At 40.4% G+C, this 14,622-nt stretch overlaps 2 protein-coding genes across 2 annotated transcripts; both read right to left on the bottom strand.

Annotated features, from left to right (window-relative positions):
• LOC115589568 (macrophage mannose receptor 1-like) lies at positions 1 to 4,138 on the bottom strand. Its single transcript, XM_030430541.1, has 5 exons — positions 4,100 to 4,138; positions 2,322 to 2,362; positions 1,733 to 2,122; positions 928 to 1,266; positions 1 to 822 (listed from the first exon to the last, which is right to left on the bottom strand). Exons 2-5 carry the CDS (start codon positions 2,353 to 2,355, stop codon positions 476 to 478), a joined length of 1,110 nt encoding a protein of 369 aa, XP_030286401.1. The 5' UTR covers positions 2,356 to 2,362; positions 4,100 to 4,138; the 3' UTR covers positions 1 to 475.
• A 3,847-nt stretch (positions 4,139 to 7,985) lies between these two features.
• LOC115589384 (macrophage mannose receptor 1-like) lies at positions 7,986 to 10,736 on the bottom strand. Its single transcript, XM_030430227.1, has 3 exons — positions 10,291 to 10,736; positions 9,796 to 10,128; positions 7,986 to 8,845 (listed from the first exon to the last, which is right to left on the bottom strand). Exons 1-3 carry the CDS (start codon positions 10,709 to 10,711, stop codon positions 8,493 to 8,495), a joined length of 1,107 nt encoding a protein of 368 aa, XP_030286087.1. The 5' UTR covers positions 10,712 to 10,736; the 3' UTR covers positions 7,986 to 8,492.
• Between the last annotated feature and the right edge of the window lie 3,886 nt (positions 10,737 to 14,622).

Raw genomic sequence — 14,622 nt, 5'->3', positions numbered from 1 at the left:
TGGTTACACATTTTATTCAACATCCAAACTCCAAATATAACACAAGCTAATATGATTTAAAACCAAAACATGAAAACACACACGCACAAAAAAGTTGTTACTATTTTCTCTTGTAAGTAAATGAGCCCACCGCTGTGAGAGAAAACTACATGTTTTAAACCTCGGAAAAGAAAGAAAGAAAAGAAGATCCACACTTACGAATGATAGAAAAATATGTTTACATCGTTACTTCATATTAATAATTAGTCAGTTGTTGACACTCACAGAAATCCTGCACATCTCCCCTCAATCTGCAGTTACACCAGTCTGTTAGTGATCTCACTCATCTCCTCCTCAGGTTGTGAGTCCTACATTTCCGAGAATGCCATTCAATGAACCCAGAGAACACACAGTATAATAATGTAAGCTATTTAAGAATAACTCACCACCGAAACAAAGTGAGGAAATGAATAAAAGCCAGTGAGCAGGGAGGGTTTTAAAACTTAGAGCAGAAGAAATTAAACTTCATCATATCATCCTCTTTGTACCACTTGTGTTCTCCTCCTGTCTCCATGGCTCCAGACATGTTGCAGTCGTCCGTCTTTACCTGTGAGGCCCAGTTCTTGTAGTCGACTCTCTCGTCGGTGACCCAGAACCAGGCCTCCAGAATGCAGGTGAAGCGCAGTGCCAGCCAGATGTGGGAACTGGAGGCGTCCTTGGCTCTCTCTTGGACCCATCTCTGCTGCTCAGCGTCAGTGATGGAGATCAGGTCCTTGTAGTTCTCTCTGCAGTGATTGATGGCCTCCTCCCAGGTCTTGTTCTCGTTGATCAGGATCACTTTGTCTGGCAGGGAAATTAAAACACACACAAACACGCAAATGTGAATTCAGACAGATCCTCAGACTGTCTCTGGTGATATTCCTGTTGACCAAACTGTGGAAACCTCACCGCTGTAGCAGAAGAAAGGTTTTGTTGAGTTGCAGTTGTCATTACTCCAGTTGCCCTTTTTATTCAGTGTAGCACACGTCTTGTTGTCTGGCTGACTGTCAGAAAAGATTAGGTTCCAGGGTCTGAAAAAGGAACTTCTCCCATCAGACCACCTCCAGGTGACTCTGAACAGGCCGATCCAATAATCTGGCCCTTCCTGAAGTTTACTGGTTAGTTGTTGGTCTTCCAGCTGTGTTTTTCCACTGACCAGGTCTGTGTGTTTGTCTCTGCAGTACCTTCGGGCCTGTAGCCAGTTCTTCTGTTTTTCACTCACGTAGAATTTGTCAGATGAATTCGTTGCTGTGGAGCAAACAGAGGAACATGTTTACAGGTAATACTCTGCTTAGCCAAGGGAACAGATATAGTTTCATTGTTTTCGGTGTAATTCAGAGAGATTCTTGAAACAAATGGAAATATCTTAGAGTAAGGTACTGTATACATATAACGGTGAATCATTTAAAACAAAAGTTTGACATTTTAGGAAATACACATCTGGATTCATTCACTCTCATTTCTGTGCAGTAAATATAAAGCCACTACCAACTTCTGACATTCATTAACACATTGTGTAATCTTTATTGACATCAGAAATTGAAGGTTAAGCTTTAATGATTGAGTCTTGGGAATAGTTTCTGACCCTGACGACCCAGATAGTCACTTAGCTTTTGATGTTTGTTTTTTTTTCGAGAAAAGATACATCAACATATAGTGCCACTGTTACACAGGATGAAACCAGAATGTACAAATATATACAATATATTCTTACCATTGTAGCAGATAAATGGACGTGTTGGCGTACAAGAGGTATCCCACCATTTGTTTGCGGAAGCCTTCATGATCACACAGTACTCACTACCTGCTGCATTATCTGGTTCTCCATCTTCCCAGTTTGTCTGATTTTCAGTGTACTTCTCCCTCGCCTGAGACCAGTGCCACTCCCATTCAGTTGTGTTTGTTACTGATTCACTGTACAGTCCAATCCAGGCTTCTTTGTCTTGTTTGCTGGCAGTTTGCAGTCTGTTGATGTCTGTCTCTTCATACACTGAGGCCAGGTCTGTATATTTCTCTCTACAGTACTTCTGGGCTTCATCCCAGGTCTTGTTCTGGTTAATGAAGTGGTATTCATAGAGTTGACATGTGAAGAGGGAACACTGACCTAAAACCAGAGAAAACACTGCAGTGATGGATGAATGAAACATCTTTATGAATTTTACACAAGGATTGAAGAACATGAAATATTTTGTCAGTGAGAATAAACACTTAAACTGCAGTTCCAGCTCTTCAGTTGTGTCTGTTAGTGTGTCCTGCAGTTGACGTACTGCAGTAGTACTGCAGTAGTACACTGATGCACTTACCCATCAGGATGAGCAGAACCAGACTCCACTGCATCTTTGCTCTGTGGGATGAAACTGATATGTGAGTGTGCAGTGAATGAAACACAAAGATTTTAGCAGCTGCTCTGAATGTGAGTAAACACACCTCACTTCCTGTCTGCTCAGGCTGAACTAACTGTGGAGCTGCTCTCACTCAAGCTTTGTGCTGCAGTCTAATAACACACAGGAACATAAAGGTGAATATGCAAATAAACAAAGCAGACACAACAGTGGTTCAGAGCACCGGGCGTGGACAAAATAACAGAAACAGCTGTGCAGTATAATAGTGTAACCCTGCTGTAAATACTTCATTTCAGCACTCATGCGTCTTGGGGCACATGCGCACGCAGCGACCTGCAGTGAGAGTGAGAGTGAATGAAAAGTTTGATTTATATTTTAACCTTTATGTCTTTTTTTATAACCTAAAATTTTTTTATTGATTCATGTTGTATATTTTCTTCTTGCTATTAGAAGTTAAGTTCAATTTCACTATCTTAGAATAATCTGGACCTGTAAGAACTTTGTAAGAACTTTTTAAAAAACTTTTAAGAAGTTCTTAAATTGCCTTTTTAATTTTTCTTCCACTCTCCTAAATTGGATGATGTGTGATTTTGTTTCTATGTTTTCCCATATGTGTGTATGAGGACTCTACTACTGCAAACAAAATCTACCTCTGGGTACTAATAAAGTAACTTGAACTTGAACTTGAGTGTCTAAGAGCGTTTTCATGATGCATTTGAACACATCTCACATAAAAGTGCTTAACTGAAGATGTGTGAGCAGTGTGCCGCCTCATCAGTCACAGTCCTGCCGACACACAGCAGCTGGCCAATCAGAGCTCCAGCTGCTGCTCTGTGGGCGGGGCTTATGTTAATTCTCAGGTGGAACATTGCTTCTGCGCTGCAACTTCAGATTAAAGTCATTCGGACACTAAAGCAGGAGATGAAAACCTGAGAGACTGAATATAACAGGCAGATACATAGAATCACCAATTATTTATTTGCTCTAAACATAAAATATGGAAATAGAAGTTTTTTCTCCCATTTTCATAATTTATTACTGCCTTAAATCACACATTACAATTTTCCTCAGAGAGCTTAACATTTGTTTTTAAAGCGTATGACAGCCTTTGTCCTCAGACCCTCGATTCAGGTCAGGAGATAAAGACATGAATAAAAACTTTTTATAGGAAGTCAAATCGGATGAGACCTCAGAGAGAGAAAGATAAGTGATAGACGTCTCATGTACAGAACAGAGCAACAGAACCACAGAATACACAAATAACAATGACAACGTTTCCTTAGATTATAAAATATAATGGCTTATATTTTATTTTTGTAGCTCTGGCTGATGGTATTATCCATGTTAACATTATGTTTTAATCAGCAAATTTAATAATCTTGTCATTTTCATCACTTTGAGTTATATTCACCATTTTGTTTAATTTATTTTGCAAAAGCTTTGTAAAATGGGTTAATTTTGTATTGATTTATCACATTTAAGCAGTGTAAATGTCTATATTTTTTCAACTGGAACACTTCAGGCTCAGTACGTTTTTACAGTAAATTACAGTTGCAATGAAAACAGTTGACAACAAGTTATATTCAAAACACCCCTCTGGTACAATCTGAACAAACACAGAACATTAAATAGTAAGTTTCATGAATGAGCGAATATTGTTCTTTACTGTTGTTAATGAGTCTATGTTCAATACCCAACATCACACATATTAATAAAACTTGTGAACAGTGTGAACTCACCTCTGCTGCCTCCTGCTCTCCTCAGCTTCACTCTGACGCTCTGGCTTCCCCTTCTGTGCTGATGGAGACGGCTCACGGCTCTATATGTATTCTGTTTACACTCCAAGTCAGAATTTTAATATTAAAATATCAAGGACTCAGATCTTTATGACTGTCCTTTGCCAACAAGGACGTGTTGTTCAGTAGGCGAGAGGTGGGAGAGGAGGTAAATAAAGATGTCAGGACATAAACATTTGCAAAACACACAATGGAGCCTGTAACGGGTGCTGAAAGTAGGGCCTCTTACTTTACACCCCTGGTCCATATTTGTATTTGGCACCTGATGTAGCGGGAAGTACCACAGGAGCAACTTTGAATATTCTGCCAGGTGTTATTATATCTGTCTGTGGACAGATTTTGTGAACATAATAGAATTACAACTGTGCAAGATGTAGTCATGAAGGCCCAGTTCAAAGATCGGACTAAGGATCTTTAGGTGGCAGGGACGGGAAAAAGGGCACTTGCACTTATTTAGTCATTTACAGTGAACTGGAAGGGCACACTAGAGGGCACTTTAAGGTTTTTTTTCAAATTCGAGGGCACCACAGAGAATATTTTATCACATTTATTCCGCTAGAATCGCTCCCTAGAGGACAGTTGGGGGCGGTCGTGGCTCAGGGAGTAGAGCCAGTGACTTCTTATCTGAAGGTCGCTGGTTCATTTCCCCTTGTCGAGGTGTCCTTTGGCAAGCTACTCAAACCCCAAACTGCTCCTGATGTGCTGGTCAGCATCTTGCATGGCAGCCACCGCCATCATTGTATAAATGCAGGTATTAATTACTGTGAGTCAGATTGGACAAAAGTGTCTACTAGATGTAAATTTTATGTAAATGTACAACCATGTTTTTTGCACAGTAAGGGCACCCTACAGTTCATTCTACCATGTTTTATCTACCATCGGGACATCCAAGCTGCGCTTTTGTTGTTTTTTCAGGACAATAAGAAACATTACATCAATACGTGCAGGTTTGGTTTCATGTTTATTCACTCATTAAGTTCAGCGATGTCAGTGAGCACACATTTCTTCCAAAAGTCTGCCTTTTTAAAGAAAACGTCTTTCTACAGATAAAACTCACTGATACTGTTGGTTGCCAAGTATCTGACTATGTACATAGAGCAGAATAAACACCATCCAGCCCAAGCTGCTGAAGGCCAAACTGGAGAACATGCAGGTGGATTCTCCTCTCGTCACATGGGTCGATGACTATCTGACGGGCAGGCCACAGTATGTGAGATTACAGAACTGTGTGTCTGACCGTCTGATCAGCAACATCGGCGCCCCCCAGGGAACTGTGCTGTCGCCCTTCCTCTTCACCACCTACACTGCAGATATTAAGTACCACACTGAGTCGTGTCATCTGCAGAAATTCTCTGATGACACGGCCATTGTGGGGCGTGTAGAGGGTGGGAGGGAGGATGAGTACAGGGACCTGGTCGGCACTTTTATCAAATGGTGTGAGGAGAAACACCTGCAGCTGAACGTGGCGAAGACGAAAGAGACGGTGGTGGACTTCAGGAGGAACAAGCCCCCGCCCTCTCCAGTCTGCATCGGTGGGACGGACGTCAACATTGTGGACTCTTACAAATACCTGGGTGTGGCGTTGGACGATAAACTGGAGCGGACCGCAAACAGGGAGGCAGTCTACAAGAAGGGCCTGAGCCGGCTTTGCTTCCTGAGGAGGCTCAGGTCCTTTAATGTCTGCAACCGGATGCTCCAGATGTTTTATCAGTCTGTTGTCGCGAGCACCATTTTCTTCACTATGGTGTCCTGGGGTGTGGGCATCAAAGCAAAAGACGCAAAAAGACTAAACAAACTCATAAAGAAGGCAGGGTCTGTTGTTGGCTCTAAGCTTGTCACCCTGGAGGAGGTGGCTGAAGACAGGATGCTGGCAAAACTGCTGGTGATCATGGACAATGTCTCTCATCCCCTCCACGAAACCCTGGACAAGCTTAAGAGCAGCTTTAGCAACAGACTCATTCAACCTCGCTGTCTTAAAGAACGGCACAGGAAATCATTCCTACCTGGAGCCATCAGACTTTACAACGCTTCACAGCAACGCCCAGGCAATACACACACATCATTTAAGTGACTTATTACTTAAATCTTACCACTGTAATTGAAAATGCACCTTTCTCTCTTTATCTTGCACCTTCAAATCCACTAAGTTCCATTTTGCTCAGTATTTAATATTATCTAACATTTATCTGGAACTGCTAAGCATTTTATTGTATATTGTATATAGTGTATAGTATTTTAAATTGCGTATTGTATTGTATTTCTGATTGTATTGTACCGCTGCTACGATGACCTAATTTCCCCTCGGGGATAAATAAAGTTATCTATCTATCTATCTATCTATCTATCTATCTATCTATCTATCTATCTATCTATCTATCTATCTATCTATCTATCTTAACATTCACAGAGAGCGTGTAACAGACAATCATTATTATTATTATTATGTTATTATTACACACAATAGAATAGACCCAACCTAACTAATTAGGTGCCTTCGAGCAGTAACACTGGGGTGGTTGTAGAGCAGGTCGTCCAGTTATCGCAAGGTCGCTGGTGTGAATCCCCGGGATCCCCCAGCTGCATGCTGAATTTTCCTCGAGCAAGATACTGAACCCCAAATTGCTCCTGATGATGAAGTCAGCAGTTATAATACACAGTATGCATGTTGTGTTCTTTATGAGCTGAGCCCCCCTAAAGGTCTGATCCTAGAACCGCCCCTGGTCCTCACCATCATGGACTCATTAACCCTGTTTCCAGTTGCAGCTGAGAGCCAGGAGAGGTGGTTCAGGTGCGCCCTCTAGTATTGATAGGTGACACCTTACCAGACTTTCTACTGAAGGTTTCAAGCCTTTTAACAAACTGTTGACCTTTAAAACACCCATTTTAATCTGTTGGTGACCTCAAACGCAGTCCTCGTTAGCTAGTTGCATTTAAAAATCCCACCTATAGAGAAATCATGTAAATTCACCATGTTGTTGAATTTTAAGGATACATGAAGTTTTTGTTTTTCATTGAACTCCTTTTTATTTTTTATGAAGATATTTCTCATTAAAGGGCAGTCTATGGTCTTCACTATTAAATGAGCTATTTAAATGTTCAATCAAGTCAGTGAAAGAGAGGCCGACATTGTGGTTTAACAGTTTATTTAGAGAGAATCAGTCAACATAAAAATGTAACCATGACTAAAACAGGTTTTTACATGATGTAACCGTCACCAGATCTGAACCAGAAAGTAGAATATTTTCCCCGAGAAAAAATATTGTGTAGATTGTGTTTTCATATTTATCCTCATAAACATACATTAAAGCCAACCCAAAACACCAGTATCTGACAACCTGGGGATGAAACTAAACAGTCAACTATGTTTCCCAGGAAGTTACATTTAGTTGATTTAATATAGAAAAAATAAATGAAATCAGAGGATTGACCCTCGTGCAACTGTTGATACATTTCATGCTTTTTAAATGTCATTGTTGGATCATTTCTACTGTATAAATGTGTATTGCATACATTTTGGCAAATGATGAGTTTTGCTTAGATTTTTGTAGCTTTACACTAAACACAGCAATTAACTGTATCATCTGGTCAAAAACATGCTAGTTCCCTTAGAAAAATAACATCAGTGTTATATAATCTATTCTTTTTTTCATCTTCTTCTAAAAAACAGTGGCCTCATGTAAACAAACTGGAATTTAAAGGGTTAAAATCCTGAAAATGTAATAAACATTTGTCCGTTAATATCAGGAGTGATATTGGATGGAAAATGTAAACAAGTGAAAGTTAACAATATTAATAATACATTTATGTACAAAATGTGGTTAGAGTATTTTGTTTTTATCAGTTGCATGAGGGTTTAACAAAAAAGATCCACACTTCATAATTATTATACCAAGAAATTAAAGGAGAATAAAAGATCCACACTTCATGATTATTATACCAAGAAATTAAAGGAGAATAAAAGATCCACAATTCATGATTATTATAAGAAAATCAAAAGGCTGGTAAAAGATTCACACAATAGGAGAGGTTTAGTGTCACAAATGTACCATGATCTGTGCCAAATCTATTAAAGGGGCTCTGTGGAACCACTTCTAAAATAACATCAGCCATTCTGACCCGAAACCCCTCACAAAGAAATTCATCGGTCCAGCAGCATTAAACGACTTTATCAAATCAACCACAGGCTCGTAGAGTTCACAGAGAGGGAGGAGGTCTCAGTTTCACACTATGTTACAATCCTCTCACATACGGCCATAGAGAAAACGTCACATAGAGCCCCTTTAATGAATAACAGACGGCACAAACTGTACACTGTTAGTGTTGTGTACGCTGTAACTCAGTGTAAAGCACAGATGAAATTAAACTTCTCAGTTTCAGCCTTTGTGTGCCACTTATGTTCACCTCCTTTGCTCATGGCCACAGCCCTATCACAGCCCTCAACAGGCTCTTTATCTGAGGCCCAGTTGTTATAGCAGACCAGCTCGTCATTGACCCAGAACCACAAATCCAGAACGCAGGTGTAGCGCAGTCCCAGCCAGACGTAGCCAGTGTCGGCCTCCTTGGCTTTCATTGCTGCCCATCTCTGCTGGGAGCTGTCAGTGATGGACACCAGGCCACGGTGATTCTTTATGCAGTAGTCTGAGGCTTCTTCCCACGTCTTTTTCTCTTTGATGAGGATCATGTTTTCTTCTGTATCATGGAAGACAAACACAGATCACAGAAGCAGCATTATTCACTTTACTGTTAGGAAAACTAGGATCTAGTATGGATTTAAAAAAAAGAAAGATTTTATTTTAGAGCTAGCAGTTTCATAATACGTTCTCTAGTGGGAAATATTGAGGATTGAAACAGCAGAAATCAAACATAAATAAAGGAAATAATAAATGGCTCAACAAATAAATGAATCATTTTTCCCAAAAGTAATACTGAAAATAATTAAGGCTGATAATAATAACTTGATTTCCTGTTTAATTTTACATTTCAGTTGTTGATTTCTACAAGTTTTTCTCCTTCTGAATTTTTCCGCCGACTTTCTTCCACAAACATATAAAAGAAAATTCAAGCAGAAACATCAGTTTATGTGACATTTTGTAAATGATCTAATGCCTTCCTTCGTTTCTTAGTTAATTGATTTATTTAGGTGCATTTAATGATGAATCAGTGATGAATGATTAATAATGGTTGAGTTTTGATTTTGGCTCTTTCAGTCCTCCATACAAACACAAACATGATGAGGACATTATTTGATCCAACCGTTACATTACAGCTAGTGTTTAAAATAAAATGTTTATATTTGACGTTTTACGAACAGGAGCTTACTGGTCACTCACGATGGCATCTCAACATGTTTAAAGCGCGTAACCACAGGATATTACTGGGACGTGTTCGCGGCTACAAAAGCGGATATTTTTACAAGACTTGAAAACGAGGTCGAATGTTCAACGTGTCTGTGGTCTGCAGAAAAGTTGGGACGTCATTAAAAAACGAGAACGATCACTTCTAATGAAATAGACAACAACAACAAAAGCACAAATACCACCTGATATTCACACTCTCATAAGCTTTTGGTTGAAATAAATAAATCCACCACTGAAGGAAATACTGCATGAATAGGAATAATACAACCTTGTTAAACTCACCTTTATAGCAGAAGAAGGATTTTTTCTCATCACAATCACGAGAGTACCATATTTGACTTGGCAGCAGAGTCACAGCACATTTCTTACTGTTGTCATCTTTAAATGACTCCCAGTTTCTGAAAGAGGCTTTACTCCCATCTGACCACCTCCAGCCGTCTCTGAACAGGCCGATCCACAAGTTGTTGTGATCCTTTATCTTAACTCTGAGATTTCTGTCTACTAACTGATGGAGTCCACTGACCAGGTCAATGTGATTTTCTCTGCAGTGCTTCTGAGCCTCTGACCAGCTCTTCTTATCATCATGAATTGTGTATTTTTTTTCGGATGGCTTCTCTGGAGTGAACAGAAAAACTTGCATCACCATACATGTCTTGAGGAAATATGCATCCTATCAAGTCATTCCATCTTATAACATGCTGTTTTTCTTTAAGTGTTACTGTACAGGTGAAACAGTGAATCAAGTTTGAATGTGGATTATTAGCTACATATTCTCACCATCATAGCAGATGAATGCACGCTTGTCACTGCATGCGGTGTCATACCATTTATTATTCTTGATCACCACACAGTTCTCAATACCGTTCTTATCATTTGGTTGATTGTCAGCCCAAAAGTATTTAGTGACCTCCACCCCCGGCAGAGACCAGTGCCACACCCTGTTGTCTTGTCCTACGTCGTTGTGCAGCCCAATCCAGGCTTCACCTGTATTCACTGAGTCACTGAGTCTCTGTGTGTCATTCATGTCATACACTGTGGCCAGGTCAGTGTAGTTTTCTCTGCAATATCTCTGGGCTTCCTTCCATGTCTTTGGCTCTTTAATAAAGTGGTAGACGTGGAGGGGACACACGAGGAAGAGGCACTGACCTAAAACAACATGAAGATACTGCAGTGTTGGAGCCGCTGACACAACAAGCATCTGTTTATTAACGTACAATCAGGAGAACCCCGATCACACACACTACTTACACCATCCTTTCTGTTTTTTTTAATAGGGCTCTGAGTCTTTTTATTTTACTACTGTGGTGATGGAAAAAAGATGCACTTACCCACCAGAATGAGCAGAACCAGACTCCACTGCATCTTTGCTCTGTGAGATGAAACTGATATGTGAGTGTGCAGTGAATGAAACACAAAGATTTTAGCAGCTGCTCTGAATGTGAGTAAACACACCTCACTTCCTGTCTGCTCAGGCTGAACTAACTGTAGAGCTGCTCTCACTCAAGCTTTGTGCTGCAGTCTAATAACACACAGGAACATAAAGGTGAATATGCAAATAAACAAAGCAGACACAACAGTGGTTCAGTGCACCGGGCGTGGACAAAATAACAGAAACAGCTGTACAGTATAATAGTGTAACCCTGCTGTAAATACTTCATTTCAGCACTCAAGGAGCTGAAGAGAGTTTCTAAGAGCGTTTTCATGATGTGTTTGAACACATCTCACATAAAAGTGCTTAACTGAAGATGTGTGAGCAGTGTGCCGCCTCATCAGTCACAGTCCTGCCAACACACAGCAGCTGGCCAATCAGAGCTCCAGCTGCTGCTCTGTGGGCGGGACTTATGTTAATTCTCAGGTGGAACATTGCTTCTACGCTGCAACTTCAGATTAAAGTCATTCGGACAGGAAACTGTGAACACTAAAGCAGGAGACCAAACCCTGACAACAGGCAGATAAATGGAATCATCAGTTATTAATTTGCTTTAAACATAAAATATGGTAATAGAAGTTTTTTATTTTATTATTTAATATTGCCTAAAATCACACATTACAATTTTCCTCAGAGGGCTTAACATTTGTTTTTAAAGCGTATGTCAGCCTTTGTCCTCAGACCCTCGATTTCAGATCAAGAGATAAAGACATGAATACAAACTTTTTATAGGAAGTCAAATCGGATGAGACCTCAGAGAGAGAAAGATAAGTGATAGACGTCTCATGTACAGAACAGAGCAACAGAACCACAGAATATACAAATAACAATGACAACATTTCTTTAGATTATCAAATATAATGGCTTTTATGTTATATTTGTAACTCTGGCTGTTCCTGTTATCCATGTTAACATTATGTTTAATCAGCAAATTTAATCATCTCTTGTTGTTTTCATCACTTTAAGTTATATTCACCATTTTGTTTAATTTGTTTTGCTAAAGCTTTTTAAAATAGGTTAATTTTGTATTGATTTATCACATTTTAACAGTTTAATATCTATAATTATTTAACTGGCACACTTCAGGCTCCGTATGTTTTTACAGTAAATCACAGTTGCAATGAAAACAGCTGACAGCAAGTTATATTTGCTGATTAATTGAAAACACCTCTCTGGTTCAAACACAGAACATTTAATAGTAAGTTTCATTAATGAATGAATATTGTTTTCTACTGTTGTTAGTGAGTCTATATTCAATACCCAACATCACACAACTAAATAAAATAATTAAATTCAGAATGAATAGATTTGACATGACACAGTGTGAACTCACCTCTGCTGCCTCCTGCTCTCCTCAGCTTCACTCTGCTCGGACGTCTCTCCCTTCTGTGCTGATGGAGACGCTCACGGCACTAAATGAACCCTGTCGCGCGCTATGGGAGCCAAATTTAAGTCAGAATTTTAATATTAAAATAACACGGGCTCTGATGTTTTTCATTTCTGGGAAGCTGACCGTTGTTGACAACGATCCCTTGTTGTCCGGCAGGACAGAGGTGTGTTAATACAATGGAGAACAAAGAAGGCACACAGATCACACACACAAACACACACACACACACACACACACACACACTCATTCCTTGTCTACTTTAACATTACGGTTTCTCACATTCTTGCATTTTAAGGGTTTTCACTGAAAATATTAATAAATGATCATTCACAACACCACAGAATGGTGACGTCACATTAAGCTTCCATACTTTATCCTTCATGTCATCAAACAGAATTATACACCCAGAATTCAACAGTAGGCAACACACTCAAAGACATAACATCAGTGTGAAGTATGTGTTTTCATTCCACTTTGCTTTTTTGCTCTATTTGTTTCCTCAAACATCTCATGTTCCTATTGTGTTTTGCAAAACACACAATGGGGCCTGACCCAGCAAAGACACAGCAAGGTATAGCACAGGTATAGTTAATACAGTATGTCTTTCTGAATGTGGATGGATTGTGTTGCTGCCGTAGTGTCAGAACCACGCTAGGTGCAGTCATGAAACTTTACAGGTGCTAAGTTGAGATCATTATGAAGGCCGCGTTTGAAGGTGGGTGTGGTCCGAGCAAGGGTGCTGAAAGTAGGGCCTCATACTTTACACCTCTGGTCCATGTTTAGTTGTCACCTGTGGTAGCGGGAAATACCACAGGAGCAGCTTTGAGTATTCTGCCCGGTGTTATCATGTCTGTCTGTGGACAGATTTTGTTAACATGATATAATCACGACTGTGCAAGATAGTCATGAAGGCCGAGTTCAAAGATTGGACTAATGATCTTTGGGTGGCAGGGACGATTTATAGTGAACTGGAAGTGCACCCTAGGGCACCCTAGGGCACCCTTGGGGCAGCTGTGGCTCAGAGAGTAGAGCCAGTGTCTTGTTATCGGAAGGCTGCTGGTTCATTTCCCCTGGTCTGCATGTTGAAGTGTCCTTTGGCAAGCTACTCTAACCCCAAAGTGCTCCTGATGTGCTGGTTGGCATCTTGCATGGCAGCCACCACCAGGGCCGTAACTACCATTGAGGACACCGAGGTCATGTCCTCTGTATTTTTTCTCAGTGAAAAAAAAAAAAAAAAGGTGATAACTGCTAACAAATAACTGTATTTTGTATGGAAACCACTTCTCTGTCTGATCATCTCCATGGGTTACAGAGTGGATTATCCTGTCGTAAATATACCATCTTTGTTCATCGCTTTGGTTTAGGCTACCTCAGTGGGAAGAGGAAAATCTTCTATAAATCCAGTGTCTCTGCTCCAGCCCGGCAGACTGCTGTATCTGGCAACCGTAAGCGTTTATACACAATAACGGATTAAAAACTGTTACACCATTCCTGTTCGGCTCCCGGACCGTGGTCGGGAAGCTCAGGGGAGATGTTTCCTCCAGGGCAGAAGTTTATTATTACTTTCGGGGTGAACCCCTTTCACGTATGTCGTTGGTCGGTAAGTAATGCCAGGGAGCTTTGCTGTCTTTTGAGGTGCCGTCACGTTTATTCACAGCTAACTGCAGCTGTACATTTAATTCCTGTCGTTACTGCTGCTACTCCTTTCTCTCTCATTCATTCACTGTTTGCCATACACACGCTCCCTCACTCTCGCTCACCCACGCACACCTCACGCACACCTCACGCATCGCCCTATCCATGAAAGAGCTACGCCACTCACACACTCTGTTAAAAGAACTTCTGGACAAGCTGTACTTAAGCGGTAGGGTTTGTAGTCCGAAGTGTTCTCTACTTCCTGAGATAGACATCGCATAATTGGTAACTGGAATATACTGGCCAGGTTGCTTGTATAAACCATACGATTTGAAACTTTAAAACACAGTGTCCGTTGATGTAAATACAAAGCAGGCCAACAAGCTCACGTGAGTGATACGAAGCAACAAGTATTACATGTGACGATACGTTTAATTTAACTGCGACTTCCCGCCTAGTAGTGCCATCCAAGTTGGTGATCAACCATCACAAGTGCTAACATAACTAGCTATTGTTAACTGCCTACAAATGGTCGTTTCAGAGGTAGTGATGCTGCTGTCTTGACAAGAGCCCGTCTTTTAGAGTGGCCGTTGAAAGCAGTGGGAAGATGAATTATGTTGACTGATGTTAGCTAGCTAATTCATAATCCATGCTT

This window comes from Sparus aurata, chromosome 10, assembly GCF_900880675.1.
Source record: "Sparus aurata chromosome 10, fSpaAur1.1, whole genome shotgun sequence".
In the NCBI taxonomy this organism is placed as follows: domain Eukaryota; kingdom Metazoa; phylum Chordata; class Actinopteri; order Spariformes; family Sparidae; genus Sparus; species Sparus aurata.
This window is presented reverse-complemented; position numbering and strand designations above follow the sequence as displayed.

What these genes read in the sequence shown, in the direction of transcription:
- LOC115589384 (XM_030430227.1), bottom strand. Translation starts at nt 10,711, where the DNA reads ATGCTTGTTGTGTCAGCGGCTCCAACACTGCAGTATCTTCATGTTGTT. An exon ending in TGCATTCATCTGCTATGATG is followed by an intron (nt 10,129 to 10,290) that starts GTGAGAATATGT and finishes TGTTCACTCCAG; the next exon opens with AGAAGCCATCCGAAAAAAAA. An exon ending in ATCCTTCTTCTGCTATAAAG is followed by an intron (nt 8,846 to 9,795) that starts GTGAGTTTAACA and finishes TCCATGATACAG; the next exon opens with AAGAAAACATGATCCTCATC.
- LOC115589568 (XM_030430541.1), bottom strand. Translation starts at nt 2,355, where the DNA reads ATGCAGTGGAGTCTGGTTCTGCTCATCCTGATGG. An exon ending in GGTTCTGCTCATCCTGATGG is followed by an intron (nt 2,123 to 2,321) that starts GTAAGTGCATCA and finishes CTCTGGTTTTAG; the next exon opens with GTCAGTGTTCCCTCTTCACA. An exon ending in TCCATTTATCTGCTACAATG is followed by an intron (nt 1,267 to 1,732) that starts GTAAGAATATAT and finishes TTTGCTCCACAG; the next exon opens with CAACGAATTCATCTGACAAA.